General features: G+C 42.4%; 1 protein-coding gene across 2 annotated transcripts in view; it reads left to right on the top strand.

The window, feature by feature from the left end:
- Window positions 1-17,233, top strand: part of MYLK (myosin light chain kinase) — a 176,356-nt gene that overhangs the window by 128,602 nt on the left and 30,521 nt on the right. For both annotated transcript variants that reach the window (XM_026054306.1, XM_026054298.1), the window contains 3 exons: window positions 1,957-2,007; window positions 3,680-3,807; window positions 6,921-7,074. In XM_026054306.1, coding sequence (XP_025910091.1) covers window positions 1,957-2,007; window positions 3,680-3,807; window positions 6,921-7,074 — 333 coding nt within the window. The remainder of the gene's footprint in view (window positions 1-1,956; window positions 2,008-3,679; window positions 3,808-6,920; window positions 7,075-17,233) is intronic.

The raw sequence follows: 17,233 nt of genomic DNA, 5'->3' as shown, positions 1-17,233 counted from the left end.
TGGCCCAAAAAGTAATGGGTTCCTTTAGTGAATAGTGGTGCTCTTTAAAAGCCTCCATTTAAACAACACTAAGCAGTGAAGAAGACATAGCAATGCAGACATACATCCCATGCCTTGGTGGTCCAGCTATGCTAGCATAAACACCTCACAAATACTAATCTAAATCTATAACTAGTTCTACCGAGCTGACAGTGTTTCAGAAAAAAAGCTTTCTTGGGACATATTCAGCTCTTATTATTTTTGATTTGGCTTTAAGTACTGCAAGAGKAACCTACCTCTCTCCTTGGTTGCATTTTTGCTTCCAACAAAATCAGTAAAAATACGGAGCTAGGCTAAGCATGAAAAATGAGCATATTATGAGAGAAAATTGCCATAAAGTAGAACTATTTATTAAAAAAGGTGACAATGACTGCTGTATTCAATGCATATAAAATATTCCTTAAAATGAACTGAGTCCATACTGGTGTGGACAGCTGACCCATTATTTATTTATGTTCATAATACAGATGTTACAACATTTGCTGTTACAAAAGCCTGTAGTACATTGATTGCTATCAGTTGCTATCTCCAACAACTCTAAAACTTAAAATCAGAGTCTTTCCCATTGAGTATTGCTTGAGCTATAACACGGGACGCTCACAGTGGGCTCCCACCTCAGAAGGCTCCTCATTCCTGGGGAAGCAGGTGACATGTTCACTGGGTGACAGTCACAGCTCACACTTTGCTGCTGGCGAGCAGACCTGCAGCCCAGCGTGGGGCAGGCTGGGCAGTGCCTGTTACGTCTTCCAGAGCTTGAAAAGCAGCCCTCTAAACACAGAGGCCAGCACTTGGAGGTACAAAATGTGCAGGATCCTATTGAAAGGGAGGTTAAATGAAAAAAATAAAAAAAAAGAAAAAGAAAGCTGAGATTATTGTATTTATTTACTGCTCACTGTTTTGAAATATTTTGAATAAGCAGTGAACCAAATAATTCAAACCTAGTTATGGCTGTACATCTGCACCTGAATATATACTGCCTGGTACTGGAAAGCATTTAGGARCTGCTGCCTCCCATGGAGAAATCAGCATTTTAAAAGTCTTCAGTTGAGTTACCTGTTTGAGCATTAGAAAATAAGAAAGGGCTTGCTAGACCAGAGGGCATCCTTTGATAAAGGCTCTTACGATAGAGGAGAAAAACATTCCCTGTCTATGAACCCTAACTTAAGCATGTGCTATATTTAAAAATACTTTGTTTCTGTAGCTTGCTACCTGCTAATTTAATGGAATGGGCCCCAGTTTCTGTTTTCTGAGAAATAGTGGATATCCATTTTCTGCCTACCCTCTCTACTCTCCTTCTACTTAACCATTCACAGTTTTATAGAACATTGTCGTGATCACATTAAGTTTCCAGCTTTCAAATTCTAGCTCATAATTTTTAATAGCAAGGCTGTGTGAATAAACATTAGTGAATAAACCAAACACTGTCCCTGTCTGGAGAAGATGAGGAGGTGAGACGGTGATAACAGTGTTTACTGCCTGTGTATGCCTGTTTCTTTGTTAGTTCACCAGTGGCACAGAAAGTGGGGCATTTGTTTACTGCGTTTTTAAACTGAGCTTAATCAGCAGAGTTTTTGTTAAAACTGAGYAGAAATTCAGTATGAGATGGATCTCAGCCCAGAATTTTTATCCCATTTAATCTGCTATAAGGAACTGACTATAACAGAGGATGGGAGACACATAACAGATTTCATTGCTTCAGCTGTGAATATTTTGAGGGTCACCCAGCATAATAAAAGTGATTTGAAGAAGAATTTTTAATTCTTGAGTTGATTTATATTATTTTTAAGTTGCCAAAATACATAAAATATGAACTATCAACAAAGAATCACTATGAATGTGTCTTTGCAGTTAATCTGATACTTTCCAAAATTCACCTGTGAATTAACTCTTTTCTTAACTTTTTTTTTTTTCGATTAGGTGAAGCAACAGTGAAGAAGAAACCAGCTCCAAAGACTCCTCCAAAAGCAGGTAATCAGTTGCATATATCATACTGTATTAATAAATAATAAACCAATGCAGTTTTAAAAACAGRTAACAGATTTCTAAGTACAAGTGTTTACCTGCTAAATTTGTTGTACATATGTGCTTAAATAGTGATTGTGGTGTTCTGTGAGGAGAAAACTAGATGGCAGGGTTGATTTCTCACATCTGCTCAGAAAGTTGCATTAGTAACAACAAAACAAATGCAAGATCTTGCAGTGTATTAAGCGTAGAGTAGGACCTCTGGCCCSTATAGTTATTCACAGCATAACCCTTAGGGAAAGGGGCTTTTTTATTTATCACCAGATGCCACATCTGCAGGGGCAGCTACCATGGAGAGGCTGATAGAGTCTACATTTCCTCATAGCTGGTCTTGTGCTAACTTGCTCTTGTGTTTGTGTTCTCCTAGGCAAAGCTATCTATATTTAATGCTAAGCAGAATGTTCCATTACAGCAGGCTGTTTTCAAAGCCTTGAAACTTTCTCAGACTTTTTAACTGTTCAAGCTGTTTTCTGCACCTGATATGTGCCTTTTTCTAATTTCTTTCAGATATTAAAAAAAAAAAAAGAAAGAAAAAAGAAAAAAAGAATAGGTTTAGCGAAAAACACTTTGTTTTATGCATGTTGAAAAGAAAGCTCTTTTTTTGATGCTCAATATCCCGATACTTTGGACAGGAACCTTACATTTGGTGAAGTTATTCCAGTATTAGGGGATGTCTTTTCCTTTGCCAGTCAAAATGCCCTCCAAAAAAATACTGTTTACTGTGCTGTCCCTGTAAAATAACTGAAAATGTTTAACCCTGAAGCTATCAGGGCTGTGATATTTCTGGTATCTATCCCTAACAGCTGTCAGAGGTCTGTCACACTCAATAGCACAACTAAAAGCCAGGTAACAGCACTAAGAGCAAGGAGAGGTCTTGCCATCTATTGTTACCTTGACAGTGAGAAGGAAGGGGAGAAATAACTGATTCCAATAGGGTGAAATATGAATAGGACTGCAAGATTTAAAGGAAGCCCTGCAGTACAGAAACCAAAGGATTATCATTCCTCACAAGAAAGTGCAGTGTGGTGGGAAAACTTGCTGATTTTCTTCCTTGCCTCTCTAATTGAGATTTCATACAATGGCCACCTGGCTATTGAAATGAGGATGTTCAAAGGAGGCTACAGAGGCCTAGATATTCTGAATGCTGACACTTGGGAGCAGGTCTGCAGATGCACAGAGTACATGGTAAGAGAGAGGAAGTTAGCTGGGACCATTCTTTGAAAGCATAAAGTGCCACAAGAATGCTTGGTATTCTGAAAAACTCAGTGCAGAATTTATTAAGTTTTATGTTTGGAATTAGTGGTAAGTATTCAGTTTTGACCTTCAGATTTCTGTGTATTAGTCTTGAATGGGCAAACTTTTAATGGTAGATTGTGTTTCCTTCACTACAACAAGATTAACAAAGTGTCGACAGAATTCATAGAATCRGTATGGTTGGAAAAGATCTTCGAGATCATTGAGTTCAACCACAGAATTGTTTCATAACAAACCATAAATAATTGTCWGTCTTTTCTCAAATTACCACTCTGAAATGTACGTGAGATATATGTGCTTCACTGTTAAAACAGTATATAGTCATCTAAAAGTTTTGTTTGTTTCTTTGTTTTGGTTTTATCAGCTACTCCCCCTCAGATTACTCAGTTCCCAGAAGACAGGAAAGTCCGTGCTGGTGAATCTGTGGAATTGTTTGCCAAGGTGGTAGGAACAGCACCCATCACTTGCACCTGGATGAAATTTCGTAAGCAGGTAAATTATTTTCTGATCTTTTTTAACAGTGTTAGAAGAACAGAGCTGGAGAGGAACTCTAACGACCCAGCCAGTCTATATTCTCTCCTCGGTAACTTGCCATAACTGTCCTTTCTGCSAGATGTTTTTCTCACCTTTTCTGAAAGCATCTCAGTGATGGAGATTTCACAGCCTCCATTGGCATCCTATTGCACTGCTTAACTATCTTTCGATTTTTTTTTCTAATGACAATCCTAAATCTCTCTTGCTACAGTTTAAACTCAATGCTGCCTGTTCTCTCTTCCATGAAAAATTATTATTCCTTGGAGAAGAGTTTTAGACCATGTAATTAAAGGATAGGTGGTCTGAAGGATATAYTATCTGAAAGATATTTGTCACAGGAAATATTTTTCTACTCTTTCAGAAATAAACTTTTCTTTAAGGATGCTTGGTCTAAGACTAGGTCAGAGGGACAAAATATGACTTAGGAACATTGAATAAAATGTTTCACAATACAGATGTCTCCATAGAAGGCACCGAAGCACTTTTGGTGCTGCAGATGCCCTCACCACCTGGGTTAAAACTGCTTTTTTGTTTSTTTSTTTGTTTTGGAATTAATTCTTCGAGTTATGTTACATGTGTTCGTAAAAGCAATTTCTGAAGAGAGTTGCTTTAGTGAACAATTAAAACTCTTCAAACAACCCAGTATTTCCAAGCTAGAAATGCTGTGTCTGGATAGACAAAAGATAAATAYGTACTATAGCAGCTATTGGGTTTATTTCATTCTGAACTTGTTATGCACTCTATAAAACATAAATAAAAACATCCCCTCTTATAAGGAAGTTTAAACTCTAAATCGAGATGTGTCAGCATTTAATCACAGGAGTTCAAAGCAGTTCACTAATACAAAGGGCATTCCACATTTCATCTTTGCTGTCCCCAGATAAACCCTTACTTTAGAGGAAAGGGTGCATGATACATTTAATTCTCTGTAAACTTTATATTCAGCTTTTCTATATCTCCTTTGAGGAGTTTTTTTAGTTTTTTTTTTTCTCTTAAGTCTTATTTTTTTTTTAAATTTTAGCTTGGAGATTGAGGTTAAAAGTTAGTCTCTTAATTTCGACAAAAGTAGTCCTCAAAGCCTCAGTGGCTGCTCCGTGTTGTTGAACATCTGCCCTGGCACATCGGTGATGGGCAGCCCACAAAAGTGACCTTAATAAACAGTACAGCAGGGCAGATGAGGGTCAGCAGAGGCAGCGAGTGGTGAGTTCTGATTTCAGCTGTGCCCCTGCATCGCGGCCACACACACGGGGGACTCGGCCTCTCTCCTTTCTCCCATTCCCTCACATTTGAGAGAATCACAGGGGCACTTGCAGGTATCCTGGGCAAATGCCTTTGGGGAAAAGGGAATGCCACAAAATACACCAGTACACACCAATACAGCTATATGTGATGGCAGCTCACTGGAATGATGGTGGAGCTGTGCTAAGGTCACACACTGAGCAAGTWGTGCCTTTGAAAGCCTGTTCTCCTGGCAGCTGGAGAATAAAATTGCTGGCAGTTCTTAACTACCACCAGTGACTGTCTTTAGGGAATACAGAGATCAAGAGTCCTATTCCCTAGACTCATTGCAAGCCACCAAGCACATCCTTTCAGGGCATAATACATCTCCAGTTCTACGAGAGTGCTTTTTTATTATTATAACCCTTTGACTAATTGTAATAAAGCAAAACACATAAACCAGTATAGAATCTCAGAAGAGCAAAGCACAGGAGGAAAAAAAAAAAAAAAAAACAAAACAAAAAAAAATCAAATCAAAACAAACCCCACACCTTTCAGTGTAATTTAAACTGCAGTCCTACATGATTCCTAGTACCATCCGCTACACCAGTTATTGCAGGACCAACTTTCTCTGATTACTTTGGGGCTATAGCATTGCACCCATTCTGGCTCAGCTAAAGAGCGAGGTGGGGCAAGTCCTGCTCCTAGCCTTGTAATTTCTTATCCTTTGAACATACGAGACAAGATAAGCCAAACTAAATAGCCTGCATTTTTAATGAAATTCTGAGAATGAGTTGGAGGAGTCACTTATCTAAGAAGGAAGTGGTGGGAGGGAGAAGGGCATTGACATTATGCTGTCTGTTTCAGAAGAACACAGTGTGCTACTTATGTAATTGCAATGTAGCATCACAAGGTTTTCAAATAATCTTTCATGTCTCACATTAATAATGATTAAAATCTAAGCATCCCTGGCCATGTTATAATAGCTTTGCTTTAATTAAAAATTAGCTCACAATATGCTGAAGGAATTTAGCTAAGATTTTGATTTCTGGTTATTTSTGGAAACTTAACCAAAAGGAGAGATGCAGGGGATATCTGTACACATTAAATTAGGGTAGTTGGTTCTCTTCTACTAAACAATGTGATTCATCTTGGAATGTCAGTGATTTCAAAATGAGTAATTCACAAGAATTTAAAATTCAAAGAGCGAAAGAATCTATTTTTTTTGTCTGCAAATTAAAAAATATTTTTGGCTCTCCAGAAAATAAATGTTACTTAGGAAGGCTGCATCTGCTCTTTGTAAGCATCTGCACAGTTTTATCATTACAACTCCATTTTGGGCAAAACATCTGCAGTTGTCCAAAATTGGGAAACACTTGCCCTTCTTGATATGGATGCAGAATAAGGCTGATTAAGACAAGCTGATAAAAGTCACAAATATGAGTGATCTGCATAGCTGGTCTCTGAAACCAATGACAAATGAATGAGGATATTTAGAGTTAAAACCCAGTTGCAATGCAGATAAGCGAGATAAGACTTTGCCCTTTTACCAGGTTTCACTTTCAGCTGTGGAAGGCAGAGGTAGAAAGTGAAACTCCTGTTCCCTAGTCCCACAAATTCCATGTTTCTTGTTTCCACTGGAGGAAAGGAGTCATTATCCCATTCTGCTACAGTTCTAGATGTTTTGTGTTGATTTCACTCTGTACAAACTACATATACCCACTGCTGATAACAGAGTTCTCTCTAGATGACACTTAATAATGCTAACTTGTGTTGTAGCATAAGCTCTTTCAAACAGAGGTAAGGAATTTTTTCCCTTGAGACGTTTAAATTTTTTCTGTTGATTTTGGCAGATTGAAGAAAATGAATATATCAAAATTGAGAATGCTGAGAACAGCAGCAAGCTAACAATATCATCAACAAAGCAAGAACACTGTGGATGTTACACTCTCGTTGTAGAAAACAAACTTGGCAGCAGACAAGCACAAGTGAACCTTACAGTTGTTGGTGAGTTCAAACAATAGATATATTGTCATTCTTTAACAATCACTTTACATTGGTGTTCTAATTTATGTAATGCTATACAAAAACTTAAATAAAATCATCAGTTAAGTCAAGAAGACTAAAAAAGAAAATCAGACCTTTAAAAGTGTATCTGGACAGGAAGCTGATACAGTGTAAGCACTATAAACAAGCTCAGTAGTGCTGTGCAGTATTGCAGCAGCTTATGATGCATTTACTTTTATTTTGAAAAAATATTAGTTACAGATAGAGGTAAGAAATAACTGAGATATAGTTAAAAAAAAACACAGTAAAGAAAAAAAGCAGCTCACATCTTATTTTATGTAGGTACCACTGTAGAGCTCCTTCTTCCATTTAACATTTGTAGCATCCGGATAGATGTATATAATCCAGATTTTATTAGACAACAGTCCAACACRGAAGGACTTGGGAAGGACTCAGGTGGTCTGTAATAGACTCTAAATCAGAAAACATACATTATTTGAGGGAAGGAGGTTTTATCTCTTTGAATGAAATTCTTACCAGAGTTTATAGTGATATAAATTGGTGGGTAGAGGCAGTCTATTTGAACATGGAATCATTTATATAGGGACTATTATATTCTTGTGTATATATTCTGTAATATTCATAGAAACAGAGAGAGTCATGTGTTTGATGCTTTGGAGCATTTTAAAGTTCCAAACAGCTATATCAGATGACACCATCAAACTGTCAAGTTTGTTGAAGCAGGATGTGGACAACTGGAAATAGCTGCAGACCAGTAGACAGTTGCAACATATTGGCAGGTATAACTGCAACCTACATGTAAACAAGTTAATTCTGGACAAAATCTAGAGCATACAGTTCTGAAAGGTCTAATGAACTGCTTTTGCGTTCACACAGAAACTGGTTTCCAGGGAAATCTAGCAGGGTTCTACGAGCAAAGAGAAAGATTTAACCAAAATTTAAGTCTGGTTCCTTCTAACATGTGTCACTAGCCCTGCCAGTCAGTTTGGATCTGTCTCTGTTTCCTGTAGYTTGCAGTGGGGTCTTGACACATCGCAAGGGAGGGCAGAGATTTGCCCCGGCATTTGGACGAACTATTTCAACTAATGAGGCTGCATCCTCATCAGTCGTGGCTGCATTTGCTCTGCTATCCTGACACATATGTGGGCTACTGAGCAATTAAAGAAACCTGAGTATAAGGCCAAAGATGAAAAAAACCCTGTTCTGGCAACAGCTTTGGACCATGCAGCTGGTTAGCAGCTATGGAGCAACCACCCTTTATATCCCCCCGATATAAAGCAGTAAATCCCCCCAGGAAAGCAGCTGCTTTCCTAGACCACTGCTGCAGACTGGCACCTGTAGCAGGTTATTGGGCAGGATGGATTTTTTTTAGTTGAACCAGAAGRAGAGGCCTTGCAATCTTGTCACTATGTGAAACTCATCTCATTATTATGTAAGTTGCTGTTTTATATTCTGCGGAGTTAATTGGTTTTAAAGTCTTTGAATTCTATAACCTTATAAAGCTACATCTCAGCCTCCTGTTTTGCTCTTCCATGAGTAAGAAATGTGCCAGAGAACAGTGGGATTCCCGGAGCTGCTTTTGGGAGAGTTGGGTGAAGAATCCGTACAATGTGCTGGAGTTTGCCATGCATTTTGGCTGATGAAAAGCTGTCTAATTCCAACTGAAAAGAATAAATTCCCTCTTGGAAAATTGCCAAGCTCTTCAGTGAAACATCTCACTGATGTCAGCACTGCCAAAGGCATGACAAAGCCTCAAGATTCCTCATTTGCTACATATACATTTTACAGCCAGATCCTTCCATCTGGGTACCCAAAAATGTTGAGGAAGGGGGAAAAATGTCTTCCTTCTAGGAAGCAGATTGGCATCTCACTGTTGAGACATAAAATCCTTCAGCCTGTGCTAACTGTTCATGAAAATTAGGAAGGTGCTGTCTTTTCTCCAAAGCCTGCCCCAGGCAGAATAGGGAGGCTGTACTTCTCTAAGCATGCAGAGCCAGGCAGCTTTAGTCTACCCAAGCTCATCCTKGGGACTAAGTCCTCACCAGTCTGTTCTTTCTGTTCCCTCTAAAGTACTCAGAAAGAAGGAACTTGCCCTCCCTGTCCTGACCCCTGTTCTGCTGCACATGGGCTGTGTTTGCCTCAACTGTATGTAATGAGGCTCTAACCTGTGTGGGAGCTGCCTCCCCATAAGATTACTGATTAAAAGGCATTCCTATGTATATGCTGAGTACTCAAAACACTGCTGCCTGACCACAGTGTGTGACTGACCCTTCAGAGAGTGTTGAGAGCAGTTACAAATACAGAACATCTGCTCTCTGCATCTCTGGAGGGAGAGTTTCTGAGCTGACCTGGAGCTGTTTGTCAAAAAGTTAGCTAACCTCTTGGTCTGGTGGGGCTTTCAGCAAATCAATATTTCCTAAAATACAAAATGAAATAGATACGGAAATAAAACAGTATTTTTTTATTGCTACTTCTTACAACTGTTTAGATTGCAAAGTGCTCATGCTCATGTGCGAGTTTCTCATGTGAAAGGCTCCAGCAAGTGTTTCCCAAATTAAAGTTGGACTGTAGCACATGACAGGGAATACATTGCCCAGAGAGGCTGTGCCATCTCCATGGAGGTATTTAAGTCCAGACTGAATAAACATCTGAGCAGCCTCGTCTGACCTCCTAGCAGAGCAGAAGGTCTAAYGACCGCCTGATTTCAGGCCTGAGTTTTAGACAATAAACCATAGCTGGACATTTGAATGATTTTAGGGGAAAAATCAAATAGAAAAGAGGATAGAAGAATGCCTCCTTTGTATTCCTTTGAGAAATTTTCTCCTAAAGCCTTAAATCCAACGGCTCAAAGTGCCATGCTCATCAGTCATATTCAACACTGCAACTGCGAGCTTAATTGAACCAACTAGGGATTCTGCCATGTAAGGAGTGTGTGAAGAGCATCACATTGTTCGGTTCAATTTTGGCCATAGGGAAGGCTGCTCTTAAAAGAAGCCCAGCTTTGAACTACTCTAAGGACATTTTTCCCTTCACAATTTTAATAAATAGTTACAAACAACACTTCTGTTGAACCCAACCTCTGGTGTGAGCTGTTTGCAGCCCACACACCAGCTGCACAGCAGTTTTAGTCAAATTAGGGGAGAGTCCTGTTAATGGAGGATAGGCCGTGTGGGGTAGGGATGAGTGTGCAGGACCAAGCCACAAGCAGGGAGTCTTGAGCTTCATACTGATTTGTTGTTGGGTAGCTTTGGGCCCGTATAAGCTCATAATGCAGGGAGACCTGCAGTAAAAGTGTGATTTCCAAGAGTCTCATCTCTTAAAGGGTAAGCTGCTTCTAAAATGCAGGGTCCTCCTCTATGGTTATTTAAAGATTAGCTCTCTCACATAAGCGATTTCAGTAGTTGAATGATCTCTGAGACATTTTGCATGTTTCTGTTCCCAGTCCAAATCAGCCTCTCGTGGGACTAACAGCAGCCACTGTGTCAGACTCAAGTGGCTTTGTGTTGCCAACGCTGTATTAAATGAGCTGAATGTAAGGTAGGGCTGATTGARGAAAGGTGAAGTCCTCCCTCCACAGTGATAGCAAGGGATACTCATTCCTTTCTTGCAATTTTTGGAGTGTTTGGGTAAATAATCACATTGCTGCTTCTGAAAATTTGCACTATGTGACAGCCCTGTGCCACGTGCTCTAGGTGACCCTGTGTGTGCAGGGGCACTGGGCTAGATGATCTGTAAACGTCCCTTCCAACCTTAAGGGTTCTGTGATTCTGTGATTCATTCCCTAGCTCAGTGCTTCCTAAGGATGCTGGACATCAGTGATGTCTTCTACTTTTTTTAATACAGAAGTAGGAAAATAGTGGGGAAGAGATATTTTCATCGATGTCATTTTCTTCTTTAGATTGGTAATGTTTCTGGAGTGATATTGTGAAAAAAATAAACATGTCTCTAAGGTAGATACATACAGAAGAATAAGAGCAATATTACTATATTTCAAAAGAGACTTAAAAACAGTAGTTATGGTGTTTTTATTGCCCTAAAGAGTTGTGCGCATAATATGTGCTCATTCCTTCTCATCCCTTGCTGAACAGTGCAAGTACACAGATATGCAAGTACTATAGTGTAACTATAAGTTAAGTAATATTTGCTTGCCTGTATGATGTTATGGTTCCTACCTTGATTTAGGGTGGAGATGTTGTTTTCTCTTAGGAAATTGTTATTTCCATGTCTTTGGCAGAATCATTGTTCACAGAGACCTTACAAAGAAAAATAAGACAATTCAAGATTAGCTTTAGAATAAGATCTGATCATGTATCAACTGCAGCAGTCATTGAATATAGTGGTAGGATAATTATAATTGCCTGTGCGGAGGCATTGGGTTCAATGAGTGGCATACATGCATATATGTTAACATTAGTTCTTGTCCTTAAGTACATCGGTAAGGAAACGTGACGTGTAACAGCGGCGCATTCTGCATTTCCAAAGGGTTCCAGAGAGTCTGGGTCAACACGAGCGGCTCAGCCTGAAGGGACCCCTGTGGGGGCAGAAACTGGGCGGTCTCAGCGTGCAAAAGCACGTGCCGCTCTGCGACAGTGAAGCAGCACGACCAAAGGCTTTTCTACAGAGAACAGTGCAGCTCCCAAGCGCTAACATGGACACTCCTGAAACATCCTTCATCTGCTTCTGAGAAGCATCCRTGTGAATTTGACAAGGGCCTCGTGCTTCCCTGTTTATAGCTAGGGCTGAGAATGCAGTGCATTTCCAAAGAATACGTGGGCCAACTTGGCCTCTAACCTTTGGCTTTCTAAATTGCTCCGGCTTGCTGGAGGATTTTTGTCACCAGCTTTCCAGTTGAAGAGCAACCAGGCTGATGGTTCAGGAAGGGACGTTTTATGTTGTTGTTGTTGTAGTGCAGTGTTATAATCCCACTGTCACCATCCCCTCTGCTGCTTGGTGAGTAGACTCTGCAGCTGGACCAAAACTACGTTTTTGCAATAGCACCAAGAGGAATAAACAGTTTAGGTTGCTTAACAGCTTGATGCAGAGTTGGTCCCTGAAGGACCTTCTTGTTTGTGTCATCTTGGTGAGCAGAAATCGCAGCAGAACTCTCTGTTTAGCTGTTTCTCAAAAAATTCACTTTCCCTTTTCTTCTGATGAAGAAATAGAAACACCATTGCTCTACTTTTCACAACAAGCTTCCTGTATTTTACCTGCTCTTGTATTCAGGGAATTTCTTCAGCTGTGAAGGCTGCAGGCTGCAGTTCTGCCCGCGAGCTGGGTGTTGCGGCACCCAGCTCAGCCCCCATGCACCCTCGGCATCTGCTTGCAGCAAAACCCCAGATTTACCCTGCCTCTCATGGGCAGGTATCAGAGCTCTAATTCAAGCATTTATCAAACCAGATTCCTGTCACATAGCAGATTAGTAATCTGAATAGCTTGTTGATTTAGGCATAGGAACAGATGGCTTAGAAAATGGGCTCCTGTGAGTGCATTATATATTTGTTAGTTCCGTTAGGCCTGTGGCAGGAGGGGATGTTCTTGCGATGAGGGCACATGCGTGGGAGGGGTGAGCTCTGGTTTCCTTCCCAGCTCCCTCCTCCTGCCTGTCCTTGGGTGAGGGCCTTTCACTCTTTATGCCCCCGTCACCTCCTGGGCAACGTGGGGGTCATGGTGCAAAGGGCTGCYGTGGGTCTGCAGTGCCCTCGAGCCGCTTTATCTGCAGATCTCCCAAGTGCAGTTTTGAAATAATGTTGTTTTATGTTGTGGAGGGGGGCAAGGAGGGTCCAGCTTTGGAGCTTGGCACTGAGGTGCAGGTTTATGTGGAAGGAGGCAGGAGCAGTGTGGGCTGCGGGGCTGCACACAGTGCCTGGGTGAACCAGCGGTGCTCGGCTCTCGCCAGGGAGGCTGCTGCCTTAGGGGGCAACTCCTGTTCCTTTCATCTTCCCCGTGTTACTTTGTGGAAGTTGATTTCCAGTTTAATATTATGCTAAATCTGTGGAGCATTAACMTCCTGAAGGCTGTTAAAGGGTGTTAGTACCTTTACTTACAGCCCTTCTCTGCCATGGAAAAAAGGCTGCAGGGCATAGTTTTCCAAGCAAAGCAGGGAGGTTTGCCATGACCCCGAGCCCTGCCTGCAGTAATGCAGAGTTCAGTTATGACCTTTTATGGTTTCGCTCTTCTCCTGCTGATGGGTTTCAAATGAAGCCTTTGCCAGTGCTGTCGGCATGGACAGTGTTCAACTGGCTTTAGCAGCATATTAAATACCTTCTCTGGCTAAACAGCCTGTGGAATGGAATTAAATTGTTTCTTTCTGTCTGTTCCTCATCTGGCAGACAAATATCACAATAGCTAATAATAGTATTATACAGTAATATGATAACTGGATTTAGAAAGAAACCAAACCAACTTTGAGAACAGATAAAGGAAACGACTTCAGAGATGTTGCTTCAGTGCTGTCTCCGAAAAAGAGCCRTAACCTGTGTTTTCCAGGAGCTGCTAAAGCATCCCCCCTTTCGCGGGGCTCTCTGCTGCTGCAGAGCTGCTGCGTAAGGGGCTGCCAGGGCCCCACGTCCTTCCCGCGCCGCCAGCCCTTCTCCCTTCTCCCCACTGCAGCRGCCGGCACTGCAGCCGAGCAGCTGCCGTCCCCTCTGCCCAAGGAAAGGGGAGCGTGACCCCTGCGGGTCTCCTGGAACGGGGCTTGTGTTGAACAGACTCTGCAAACGGCGCCGTTGGTGGGATGTGGGTAGCACAGGGTCGTGTTATGTCGTGTCGTGCACGAGCTGTGAGCTCTGGCTGTACCCGAGGGGAGTCTCTTTCCTTATCAGGAGGAATTTTGACTAAACACCACAGAAAAGAAAGCAAGGGCCTCAAGTCAGGCTTGTCTCGCAAATAATAATAATTTAAAGGGAGAACATGCTTATGTGTCTCAGTACGCAGAGTGTACAAATGCTGATTAATTAAAGGTTACTTCAGGCTTTATATCATAACCTGTTTACCAGAATATCTCTGAGAATTCATCTAAGGAAGAAGTGCAGCTGAACCCAATTTGGGAGTAAATAGGAAGTGTGCATTTCAGTCCCAGTATGGTCTTAAATGCAGCTCAAACCCTTCAGCAGGGATAGCTTGTGACTTAACCGCCTGCCCTAAGGAGCACGTGCTGTAAAGGAGAAATTGGCATCAGACTGTCTTGTCTGCCCCGSTTTGCCCCGGGGGACAGGCTAATCTGTGTCCTGCTGTGCTGAGGAGCATTTGCTTTTGAATCTGTGCCTGGTTTCCTGCAGCATGGAGGGAGAAGAGCCCTCCTGCTCCTCACCCCTTTTACCTCCCGCTTACCCCACGGGCTACGACTGCTCCTTCCCGAAGGCCTGGGTGGCCTCAGGCAGCCACAAGCTGCGATGCAGAGCGGTGCCTGTGCCAGGCACGCCTGGGGCCGGGGAGCCCCCTCTCCAGCCTCCCTGCGTGCAGAGGTTGCCCAGGCAGCCCTGGGCATCAGCCCCCTGCAGCCTTCAGCTCCCCAGCCTGCAGTCTGGTTGGGCCCTGCAGTCCCAGTATCAGGCAAGCGAGGTAATTATGCACCCTGCTAAAAGAGCAGGCACATCTTTAACATCTAGTTAAAGACTTCTCACTGTGGAGAATGTGCACATCAGTTTTCTTTTGTTACATAGGATAGCAAAGCTGAAGACAGAGCTCTATATTTTAGTTACTTGCTTCTCCTGGAGGTACAATCGTAGTCCAGTAGAGCTATGTAAAGTCCTCACAGTATAAGCCAAAATGTGAAGTGTGTCTGTGTAAGTTTATGCACTGTGCACGATATGCACATGAAAGATTGAAGCTAGGCAGCTCGAGGACACTAAACATATAGCAAGCAGGAAAACAGAAGGACAAAATAGAGAGTTCTGCTCGACTTCTGCACCCGTTCGCAACCCACTGGACATTTATTTTGGAAGTAGTTAACTATGCTGATAGAGATTTCATATTCCAGCAGGGAATGCAGTTTGGCAAAATATCCTAGCTCTCAATGCAGACAGATGAACACAGGGTAACCTTTTAAATCCCCGTGGAATAAACTGTTGAGAAACAAAACAGACACACGGAGAGACCATCTGCAAATTCTCTGTATATGCAGAGTTATAGAATAGTATCCAGTTTGATACCAAATAATTTTTAAGCAAATTAAGATGCAATTTGGAGAGATACGTATATCTGTCATATTAAGAACGTGCAAATAGCTGTCTTTCTTGTTTATCGTTTTCCATAGCAGCTACCAGCCAATATTTCTATGTTAAGCAGGTCAGCAAACAGCAGTGTGTGGTAGACTTCAAATAAACTGTGTTTTTCTGGCTCAAGAGAGCCTGGCCAGGGTGGTAGGTTTTCTGCCTTTCGCTCTGGTCGAAGTTTATTAGAAAAGTGGAAACATTCCCAAGACTGGCAGATATTGGACTAAGCCATAGAGCATTTTCTTTACAGCTAGAGCCTCTCTGCTGTGAATGTTTTCTCTCTAGTGCTTACATATTTAAGCCTTGCTTTTGTAAGCTATCGAAGTGGATTCCAGTTATCTAGGTGAGTCATGGAAAGAGAGGGCACTAAGGTAACTGTGGCCTAGGCAACTGCTAAATCCYTGCCCATAGGTTGTTTGCAAGAAGGGCGCTGAAAGTCTGCAGAGAGAGGCTGCGTGTTCACGTCCCGCCTGGGCATGGGCAGCTCTGTCCTGCACACACTGAGATGCCTTCAGTGCCAGCATGGAGGATCTGGTCAAAATGGTATCTAGAATATATCTAGTCTAAAACTGTCATGCATTTGGATCTCTGCAGGCTAGAGGCTAGGCTTCTCTTCGAAGGAAGGACTTAGCATATTTAAATGAAAAAAGAAGCACTTTCTCCTTAGCTGGCCCCATTTTGCTGTGTGCACAGCGGGAGTGGGAGAATCTGCAGCACTTTGACAAACCCGAACAAACACTTCTGGAGGGTGACAGACAGTTGGCACAGCCTTTTCTTCAAAGTCTTTTCCTTTGGTATCAGCAACCGCTCTCCTCTGTTTGGATTTGGGATGAGTCAGCTGTTGCTTGCCTGAGTTCAGATATCTGCATCCTGGCGTGATACAGCAGTGAATATATAGCATGGGAAATGAGACACACAGCTACCTATTATTCTCTGCATAATACTTGGAGAGGGCAGAGGCAGTGGGGCTTCCCATGAAGTCTGCCTGGATGCCGATTTGTAGGGAGCAGAGGTTGGTGTCCCGGCCCCAGCCCGTGGCTGAAAGCAGCTCATGCCCGTGCAGGCTGGAGCCGCCGATGGGGCCGCTGGAGCCCTCCCTTTTAGACCAAGGAGGCCGGGACAGCGCCAGTGAGGAGGGAAGCTCCCGTTTATGCCCGGGAGATTGAGATTCGGTTCTCTTTCTTGCCATAGTCTTTCTAATGTTGGACAAATCATTTAACCCCTCTGTAATCCAGTCACAGTATCTAAACTGTAAGTTCTGGCTTGTTTGTAGCCCTTTTATTGTGCTAGAGAATGAGGCGCTGAAACATGGCAGGGCAGCAGGCCTGTCCAGAGGCTGAGGACGTCYGTGCTCTGAGATTTGTGCTCAGATAGAGGGGCACTAAGTAGTGAGGACTCCTAGTGGGCTGGTGTTTTAAATATTGCCAAAATCAATAAAGAAAACCAGCATCTGAGTAGCTCTTTCTTTTCAGCCTGGCATTTTCCATGCTGAATGCTCAATTACTCGATGTCCATCTCTTTTCCTCCCTCTACACCTCTTGCCTTATTTTTGAAAGGTAGAGACCTTTCATATGTTTCAGCTTGGGATGGAGGTGGATTTCTAGCAACAGCTATATTAAAAAGAATTACAGAAGAGAGATGTTTTTTCAGAGTAGCTGTTGTTCAACAGAGCAAAATGGTTGGGGTCTGTGCGAGGAGGCCAGGCCTGCTCCAGACAGTGGGCTGCTGTGAGATCGTCAGCATCCTGGGCTGCGCTATCCCCTTTTCCCCGTGTGTCTTTCACAGCAGCCAGAGGGGACATCCTCCTGGCCAGGAGCTAAAGGTAGGTGTGTGGCAAAGCATGGCCATTTCTGCCTGCCCAGTGATCTTCCTGGCAATGATAATTTGAATATGCAGGAGTAACTAATGTAGGCCACCACAGTAAG

Source organism: Nothoprocta perdicaria, unplaced genomic scaffold (assembly GCF_003342845.1).
Source record: "Nothoprocta perdicaria isolate Ctin4 unplaced genomic scaffold, notPer1 scaffold_0, whole genome shotgun sequence".
Taxonomy (NCBI): Eukaryota; Metazoa; Chordata; class Aves; order Tinamiformes; family Tinamidae; genus Nothoprocta; species Nothoprocta perdicaria.
The sequence above is the reverse complement of the archived record's forward strand: the minus strand, read 5'-3'. Positions and strand labels throughout refer to the sequence as shown.